Source organism: Sinocyclocheilus rhinocerous, unplaced genomic scaffold (genome assembly GCF_001515625.1).
Source record: "Sinocyclocheilus rhinocerous isolate Xijiao unplaced genomic scaffold, SAMN03320098_v1.1 scaffold2816, whole genome shotgun sequence".
Classification (NCBI taxonomy): Eukaryota; Metazoa; Chordata; class Actinopteri; order Cypriniformes; family Cyprinidae; genus Sinocyclocheilus; species Sinocyclocheilus rhinocerous.
In genome coordinates this window covers 34,303-44,767 of record NW_015636182.1, presented here as the reverse complement: position 1 = coordinate 44,767, position 10,465 = coordinate 34,303, and the positions used below count along the sequence as shown (strand labels likewise).

General features: G+C 36.4%; 1 protein-coding gene across 1 annotated transcript in view; it reads right to left on the bottom strand.

The window, feature by feature from the left end:
- Positions 1-2,359: 2,359 nt before the first annotated feature.
- Positions 2,360-10,465, bottom strand: part of LOC107747716 (stanniocalcin-like) — a 16,045-nt gene continuing 7,939 nt past the window's right edge. Inside the window, exons 2-4 of the mRNA XM_016562313.1 lie at positions 6,184-6,326; positions 5,339-5,550; positions 2,360-3,676 (exon numbers count right to left, since the gene is read on the bottom strand). Of these exons, the coding sequence (XP_016417799.1) occupies positions 3,394-3,676; positions 5,339-5,550; positions 6,184-6,326 (638 nt within the window). The 3' untranslated portion in view covers positions 2,360-3,393. The remainder of the gene's footprint in view (positions 3,677-5,338; positions 5,551-6,183; positions 6,327-10,465) is intronic.

The window sequence follows — 10,465 nt, the reverse complement described above, 5'->3', positions numbered from 1 at the left end:
TTTCCATCATGTGTAACATTAGGGACAAAAAAAGAGAGAAAGCCTTGCAAAACAATCTTTTCCTATTTTGGTTTCATACTGCATTTTAAAAGAAACATACAACAACATTGAATCTCAACATTTGAACATAAACAGGAATATGAGCGATATAAGTGGTTTCAAGTTTTGAGAGGAGAGAGTACCATACAGTTTAATGGCTTGTGTAGCCTATAGTCCTCAGGGCCCTGGATCAAAGAGGAGAAATCACCAGGTTTTGGTGAATCAGAAACAATGAAGGACCTGCATGAACAGATCGCTTCTATTGTAGTGCATCCTGATCTTTCTGGTTATGACGTAAAATGACAATATCAACTAAGCACTAACCTAGCCTGAAACATGTCTGATTGGGACAATTTGATCACACAGAACCTCATTTTCCAATCATTCCCACTCTACATTCTACACTATTTCTGTAACGCAGGCAAATAATGTTCGATTCTACGTCTAGAATTCTTGATGTTTCCTTGAGGCAGTGGTTATATAAACTTTAAATTTGGCAACAAGAAGGGCCAGTCTCCAATCTCTGCTAATCCACCATAAATCGTGATAAGGACACAATGCTATTCAAGTTCAAATGACCAGAGGGCTGCACTAAACTTTCAGCGCCGCAGGCACCCCTTTGCACCAAATACAGACATTTGATAAAATATACATTCTCTGAAGTTTACAAAATCCATTATGTTTTTGAAAGTTCTCTGAATCACAATATGGATAGAATGTTGAGCTACATGACAGAGGCTTTGAATGAGAAAAAAAAGCCTTGTATCCACAGCAGTCTAACAAATGCATTGTAATAATTTAACAAAATAACAGACATTTACATTTAAATGTACAACACCCTTTGATTTAGTAACGGAAGAAAAGATGCGATCAGGACAAGAGTGGCCAAACCTTCCGAACAGCACTGCCGACAATCAAACTTTAATGCTACTTAAGAGTAGTTCACCAGCATCTTTTTAAACATCAAATGTCTTTGAGCTGGGCTGAAAAAAAAAAACGTCTGCACTCGCTGCTGTTTCTCTGGAGATGGTATGGACACCTTGTTGCTGAGATACCAGAAGTGCATGAAAATGGTAATGCACAATCGAGTCACTGGTCATTTACAAAGGATTATTGGCGAGAGGGGATTTGATTTCATATGGGAGAAGAAAAACGCTACTGTTGCCTAGTCTCAAAACTTAAACAGCCCCATTTCCGCTTAGGGCTTGATAGCATGGATTTTAGTTTGCAACCTTTCTAGCGATTATTGCATAGTTTGGTGAATTACTTTTAGATTTGCAGATCATTTGGTTTAAGAAAAAACAGTCATTCTGCCCTCTACGTTTCTACTCTCATTTCGCTTTGGGTCCAATTCAATCAAACTGCTGTATTATCACCACACTACCAATACGGCGCCAGTGTAAGTTCACCATAAAACAAGCCGTTTAATGGCTAGCCTGTGTTTTTCAAACAAGTCAGGACATATTAAGCGATGCAGATTGGTCATTTGAATGGTTAAATCACTCAGTGGTGAAATGGCTTCTTTGCTATGGAATTTGTTTTTGGACGGGAATAGTCAAAAAGTGGTTTTGCGGTAGTTTGATTGGATTTGGCCCTCGGTCCTCAGTCATTCCCAAGCCAAACACTGCCCTCCAGTCTTTGCTAATCTGAACTTCCCCAAGCAGGACTTACGAAGAGCTCTTCCCCATTCACCCCGGGTAAACACTCTGAGAGAAATAGACCTTTCGGAAACGTTGTATATTGCATAGTGTCGAGAATGGCTCCGGAAAACACTTTGCAGTGACTGCCCCAAATTAACCGCTCGCTCTAACCGTATGACGGCTGAACCGCATCGCCCTCTCTATTAACGACAGCGCTATGAAATACTGGATGTCAATTACTCTGTTAAAGCTAACAATATATACTTTATATAGCTCATAAACCCTGAATGTATACACAGCATGTGGCAATGCTCAATAAACTTTTGACAAAGTTTGCATTATAGTGGTTCCATATATCATATGACCAGCGTGTTCCCCCATGACCAGCACAGAGTCATTACATGGGTCTTATACAGTCAACTCAGAATGACTAAATAAGTGATAGATTAAATACATTTCAAATAGCTCCCAAAAACAGACACCTAAGCAATCAAAAAGCACTATATCTATAAACCGATGCTTGCTGAATGAACTAATATTGCCCACATAACTGTAATAAAATAAACATTTAAATAATATAGTAAGAAAATAAATATGTATAATTCAATTAATATGTTTTTAAATAGACATTTAGGTTATTTATTTTCTTTTTTGTCTCAGCAACGCTGAGAACAGCGCGCTTGAACTCACTTCTGCATGTCATATTCACCAGGGAGTAATTTGTTCATCTGTCCAATAGGTTTGCCAAAATATGTGTTTAGATGTAGCGCTAACAATGCACTCAGGGCTTAGAATTGATTTTCCTCTCTGAGTTTATTTGTACTGCACTATTTGAACAGATAATAAGTAGAGAGGCCATCCAAGAGCTTGCGAACAGTGAAAAAAAGCTCCTGTAGATCTTCAGAAAGAAGCTGAAGGAGTGCGAAGAGAAGTTATCTGTCCCTTCCTGTGCAACTCATTTCATAAATATTGTTTGGTCGTCCAGTGTGGATCGCTGACATCTACTGTTGCTGTACTCGATTCTTATGATTTACGGCATTTGAACTTGAGTTTTTTGGTATTTTAATGAATTCCTGCACATCGATTTTTAAAGATATAGCTCTCGCCAAATGGGAGAGTTTCACGAAAAGGCTAGTGGCAATTTGAGATTTACAGCTAAAGTAGTAGTAAAATATCTGTTAATAAATAAATAGTACACTCTTATTTCTATAACACATGCCAACTATTTCACATCAATGCTAGATTCAGTTTATATACACATACATTTTCTTTGCTGTAATCTCTGTAAGATATATTTCATATATAAATGGCTATTGATTTTTTTTTCCCGATAGTATTTTCCTTTCGTTTCTAGAGATATTTTCATGGAAATAAGTCTAAAAGCTCTCTACATAATGGCCTGGATGACTCCCGCTGGATTTCATGATGACCTTGACTTGACCTACACGCGGATCGGTCTGTAAACCAGGCCGATTTCCCCTTAAACGTGTAAAACTCGTCGAATATGAAGTGATAAACATAGAATTAGGACATTCGAGATGTTTCCGCACTGGTGCATGCCTTTTTCCAGTTGAGAAGGAATGTGTCCTTGTATAGCCTCGGAAAATAAACCACTGTTTTGTCTTGCTTTAATTTTTTGTGTGTGTGTGTTTTCACTTTGCATTTGTTTATGTGTGCACGATGGCTAAGTTTGGACTGGCAAATTGGTCTGAAGTTAAGAGCTGTCACCAATGTTGCGTTTCTTGCCAAAGAGATTCGAGGCATCTCTGTTGCGTAGATTTGGCTGGATCTTGTATCCATGGGGACTGACAGACCACCGCCACCCACCACGAGTCTCCATTCCAGTAGGTACTGCAGCAGACGGACACGGCTTGTTCTGCAGTAGTTGGAAGAGCATGGCGATCTCGGGCCCTAATCGGGTCAACAGATTTGCCCTCACCAGGTCCACCGTCTCATCGTCACACTCCATCAAACTCTGCAGTAGTTTCCCATAAAACCTGTGGCGAGACAGAGAAAACTCACGCTGAGCCAGTGCGTCAACAAATTAGCGGGTTAAGCAGCATTAGAAAGCTACAGATAGTGCTGCGAATGCTCAGCGAATTTGAAGCGAAAGAACGTGTTAAGACCATTTATATTTTTCGAATGCTTCACAAATGATTATTTTTAAAAATATTGGTTTCTGCCACAAAACCAGTCAACAGTTTGGTTTCTAGCTCACGACATAACGATTAAGACGTACTATCTACTTCATTAAACACTTGCTGAGTTTCCATTGTTTCTGCTACTTTTATGGAAATTTTGAATTTGTACTTAGGAACATCTGAATGGAAATGCACATACACATGCTTAAAATTTGCATAACATTTTAACCATAGACTGAGGTGGGTTTACTGAAGTCAAAATGTGCATTAAGTTAATGCAAAAACAATGTTGTGTTTTTACCATTTAGCTAAACGCAGCTTAATGACACACAATATAATGCGTCTAACAGTTTTGCAAACACGTATCACATTAAATTGATATAAAATGCAATTAGATGAGTGTTTTTTGACTCACTGTAAGCAGGACTTAAGTACATCTTTATATGCAATTTCATAATTATTCTATTGTCTTTGAAATATGGTTAAAATGCAGAGGCGGACAGTAGTGAAGTATTTTTACTCTGCTGGAAAAGTACTTTTCAGGTGTCTGTACTTTAATGTGTTTAGAGTGTTTTTCTTTAGAAAACTTTACTTCACAACATTCCAAAGCATAATATTGTATTTTTACTGCACTACGTTTCATATTAAATATAATTTAATACTTAATTACATTAGAAATCTATTACTTTCTTACTTTTACTCAAGTAAAAGTAATTCAAAGATTTACTTGTACTACAAGTACTACATTTTTAATGTTCTTAAGTATTAAAGGTAAAACAAACAACAACTTTTATTTATGAAATGAAGTGCAGTAAAAAGTATGGCATTATGCTTTGGAATGTAGTGAAGTAAAGTTTTCCAAAGAAAAACACTCTGATAAACTACAGATACTTTTTAAATTTACTTGAGTAAAGTAAAAATACTTCACTACTGTCCGCCTCTGTTAAAATGTACTGCTCAATGTACTGACAAGCATTTACGGTAACTAAAATATACTTTAATGTAATTTCTTTTGAAACTTGTATGTCATTTTGTGTCAATTTAGGACATTTAAAATATATTTACTTTAAACGTAATATCAAATGACACACTACAGTTAAAATTATAATCAAGTACTTTACATGTGCTTTAGTATGTTAGTCAATACATCAAAATAAGTGTACTTTTTAAAAGCATGACAATTGATTATTAATAATGATTTAAAATCTAATTTAAAGTAAAACCTTTAGAGATTATAAAAAAGTGCACTTTTTAAAGTGTACTTAAGTTGAGTTAAGAAACATAGTCTTGAAAATGTACTCTTTATACACTTAAGTAGCCTTTTATTTCAGTAATATTATATTATCTGCAAGTGCAGTTTATATGTAATAAAATTAATTAACGATTTTGCACACTTTTTTTTCACAAGGGAATCCACCTAACTGATTCTTTAATTTCCAAATTTAGTATGGTCAACCCTTTTTCTGTTTTTGTGTACACCATAAGATGAAATCGTTTCATCCGGTTCAGGAGTCTTACCTGTTGGGGAAGTGACTGGGTAGCTGAGCGACCTCTGCAATGGCTTCTGGGTTTGATTTGGCCACTGTACAAATGTCCAGCTTGCTGTAACACTCCTCTTGAACCTCCAAAATCATCCTCTGGAAGGTGGAACACCGTCTGACTGTTAGAAAGATCTTGGAAGTGATGCCATTGGCAATGCACTTCAAGCTTTCTTTCACAAAAGCCTTACCCTGCAAAATCAACAGGAAACCCCATGTCAAGCACAGGCCTGAACTGTAGCTTCAGTCCACCTCATGAAACTGGAAAGGTTTTTATTATAATAAGCAGAACCTTGGGCACTAAAAAGTAATGATTTTCAAACAAATCATTCATTTGAACCAGTTCTATGTAACGATTCGTTTGAATCCATTTTCAATGTATTAACTTGGTAATAAGATCTTTAAAATCGTAGTAAATTCGTGTCATGTGTGACTGCCTCCGTACGATTTTCGGATAAACTCAATGGTGACATGTGCCAGAGCTCACGACGTTCTGACCTTCAGAATCGCACCGTGTACGCCCGCCTTAAAGCAACAATTATTGTGATACAATGTAAGTCTATAGAAGGCCATCAATTAAGAAAGCATTTATAAATCACACTGTAATAAGAACTTTTGAAAAGAATAGGTCCCATCGGGCCTTTTTCAGATCTCAGTGGACTTCAGCCGCATTCATTTGACAGGATTCATCCAATCCCATTGCTTCTTAGCTTCTTCCTGTCTGCTGAAAAGGCGCCTTTGACTTCAATAGGATATTGTGTATCCATCGATGAACTGATATATCTTTATTGTTCTTTGGCTTGAATTGTATGCAAACGTACATACCTGAGTGTCGAATTTAGCAGCACTGTAGAGAAAGGACTTGCAGATTTCGTGCATGCCATCTGTGTCACACGTTGAGTTTTCAAGACAGGCAAAGGCACCACAGCCCACCTGGAGCGCACTATTCAAGCAGCGCGCCACATCCGCTGCAAAAACAAAATCACCGTTAGACTTGACAAGAACGTTAGCAGAATCTAAACAGCAATCTTTAGCACATTTCTTCTTTTTTATTGTCAGTGGTTAAAACCATACAGTACTTCAAGTTATATTTGTCAAGTCCAAACCAAATATATTTGGCAATATATACAGTATATATATATATATATACAGTACTTCAAGTTATATTTGTCAAGTCCAAACCAAATATATGTCGCAATATATACAGTATATATATATATATATATATATATATATATATTGTATGATATGGAGGTACAGTATATTTTATAGTTACACATGTAGAATGCATTGATGCCCGCCCACTTTTTCAGTGGAGCTGGTTACGGAAGTATTTTTCCCATAGAAATTTTCAAAAAGTCTTTGTTAAAGCATTATAAGCCTGGACCAAAACCAACCAGCTATGAGGAGAATCACAACAGTACAAAGTTTAATTTGAATCCAAAAAGTGGTGGTCACACTTTAGTTCCCAGCATTAAGTAACTATTAATTATGACTTTTGCCTTAATAAACTCCTAATTTGATGCTTATTAATAGTTAGCATGCTTGTAATATGCATGCTAATAAGCAACTAGTTAATAGAGAGAATTGGTCCTTAAAATAAAGTGCTACCAAAAAAGAATATACAAATTGGACATAAGCACAAAGGTATAAGACTGTGTACAGTTTTACTGAGGGGAAGAACTACAATCTCATGAAGCATTGCGAATGACATAATTAGATTAAAATAATGGAGAAATATAAAACTATTCAAAGTTGTTTATTGTATCTACAGAAACAATATATTTACATTTTATTGCAAAATTGCATATATATGCAAACATTTATGTATTTTGAGAGCATAGAAAGACCGACTCGATTACATCATTTGCGGCTCTTCATGGGAGTGAGTGGAGCTTTGCTTGCTGTGACTCTCTGATTGGTGGAATTGTCTGTACAGCATCATGGGTAATGTAGTTTTTCACCAAGAATTCCACTATTAAATGAGATTATTTTAAAAATAGACAGATGGGTTCAACAAAAGCATATACAATCAACTAACAATCTCAGAGCTCACAGCAGGTCTGTCTTTAAAGGTTTACCAGTTATTGTTAAAAATCAATTTTCCTATGGAGAATGTGAATGGGGTTTTGACTTCCGGAACCCGACTGTTCTGCTCTATATCAGGTCCGTTCAGTCCATAAAAGCTGTGAATACTCTGCATACCCAAGACATTTGAGAGGATGAGTTTGGGGATTGACTTAGTAATATTAACATTACTATAAATTCCCTTGTCATTTGAGGTGTAAACATAAAGCTTACATAATAAAATGTTGGGAACATTTTAAAAGCCCACTGAAGACATATCTACTTACATTTTTTAAAATAGACAAATTATGTTGAATGTACATGTTATTCGGCAACATGCTTGAGCAAATAAATTAAATGTAAAAATTTCTGAGGCACTGTTGTTCCATTTGTTTTCCCCATGCTTGACAAATCTTGACAAAATATTTCAGATTCTGCAATATTTCTCGTCATTAATCCATCCATCCATCCATCCATGGGATTCTCTGCTCAGTCATTGAAACAAATTAACTTCCTTCTAATACATGGACAGTTCAGCTTGTACTTTCTCAAAGAAGAGAGACCTGGAGAAAAGCCACTGAGGGTTATTGAGGGAACAGTCTTTGGAGACAGTTAATGCTGGAACATATTCTCATGGGAAATTATTTAAGGAGAAACACATTGTGTGTAGTAGCAATGAACTTGTGAAACCATTTAGGCAAGATAATTAATTCCTCGCCTTGCTTACAAGTGAACATAGGATCATTTAGAAGGGGACACATTCTCATTATCACCTCCCAGCCCACGGGATGTTTAAATACCACTCGGTCTGGGGGAACTATAGTACAAATGCTCCACAAATACTAGGATTTTATGTGTGGCTTGGTGTGAGTTTCCAATTTCCATTCAGTTTTGATAGCAAGCCAGATTTCGACTTAAAATGACAAATAACAACAAGCCTGACTAACCACTCGACAAAATGAAATATATAGCAACTGAGCCAAGCAGTGGTGTCATTACTCCACTCCACTCTCTGCCATAAATGTTATGGGTATTCCAGCCATTTTTCTGTTCTTGGAACTGTGACCCAATGAATGAAGAATATCCACAGCAGGCCTTGTGGGGTTCTTGTGGTAGTCTGGGTGTTCTGTGCCCTGCGTTTGCCCCCGTAGTCAGGGAGTGAGAGAGAGGGTTGTAGGGCATGTGTGCCACAATGTATTGAGTTCTGCTAACTGTCTCTTTTGGCACAAGACCCATTGTTTCCATTACCCTTACATGTGACAAGACAATAACATTCAGCGGGGTGAGAAAGAGGGCCAAAACCGCCACCTCTAACATTTCCGCGCCAAAGAGTATAAACGCTTTGCCGCACAAATTCGTAGCCTGCAGGGCCAGGATCCCACGTCACGCCAAGAAAGAACCTCAAGGGTGTGTGTGTGTGTGTGAATGTGTGAGAGAGAGAGACTGGTGGTGCTACACACTCACTTTACTGTATCTGAATGAAAATAGCCTGTGTGTTGCTGTCAATGCTGTTGGCAAAAGGCAGACTTCTGAAATAACCAGAAACCCCCCAAATGTCATGCAGTGAATATGTCTATTGTCCATAGGAGCAGGTTAGGGCAAGATCTCAGATGTACATTCTGTTAAGGCCATTTGCTCATTGTGCACATTAATGGAACATTCTGGGTTCAATAAAAGTTAAACTCTATTGACAGGCATTATTGGCCTAATGTCAATTACCACAAAATATAATATCAACTTGTCCATGATTACCTTAATAAAAAGCATAAATCAGGGTTACAGTAAGATTCTTTCAATGGAAGTGAACAGGGTCAATCTGTAGACGTTATGTTTGCCACAAGATGAAAACAGTACGTTAGTTAGCATGATTTTGTGAAAAATCACTTTTTTGTGTGTTTTCCTGCTTAAATAAAGCACATTTTAAGAGAAGAATCAATGTAAGTGCATTTTATTATTATATAAGCCACACATTTCTGGTTTTAAATAATAAATAAATGGGCCTATTTACTTCCATTGTCAGTGACTCCTCATATAACCAAGATTTATATGGTTATGGGGAGTCAATTTTGTAATATTTTGATTATATTTTAATTTAGTATTTCAATAATAAATAAAAAATAATTATTTATTATAAAAATAACATCAAGAAGAACAAATATTAATAAATATTAATATTATAAAAAATAATAAAAATAAATAATTGACAGGGATGAGTCAAAATTATTTTTGTGACCTTGCCTTATTTTACAAAGCATGATTTGTTGCCTTGTATAACAAAAATATGTCATTTTTTAACATTTATTTTTAAATAGCTGAGCTCTAGTGGTAAATTTAACCAACCAAAGGAATTAAAAAATAAAACACACACACAACACAAATGAGACAATATCTCAATTTATAGACAGCAAGAAAGATGGTCTAAAATGCTCTTCCAGCCTGGTCAGGTTGGGGTTTAGCTGGTTTAACTGGGTATCCATTTGTTCTGACCAGCTAGAAAAATGCCCAAACCCCTCTAAAAGCAGCCAACACACTAGCTGCATTTCCATCCACCTATTTTTATGCGCATAAAAATATCTTTGGAATATCGCATTAAAAAACCGCTGGATGGAAACGCCAAGATGCGCATAAATTCAAAAAATGCGCATAAAAAAACTTATGCGCACATTTGAGTAGGATAAACTTTTTATCCGATAAGAAAAAATGTGCATAAACTACGATGGAAACACATTTACCAAATAAATTCCTCCATGCGCATCGAAAAAGTCATGTGACTTTGCGCTATGTGATGGGATAACTTGACTAGCAGCGGACCGATCTCGTTCACAGCATCTATATGTTGTTATGGTCATTCTGAAATACCTGAGCAAAGTCTGTTGTCAAAGTATTTCTGTATAATTGTCTTACACGACTACGTTCCCAAACAGCAGCATCCACCTCTGAAAGCATTGACAGCATTTATTGTGTTAAATCTGCTCGCTCTGAGGTGCAAGTCATTTATATCATATATGAAAATTATTATATTCAGTGGCTTCTCCTATAT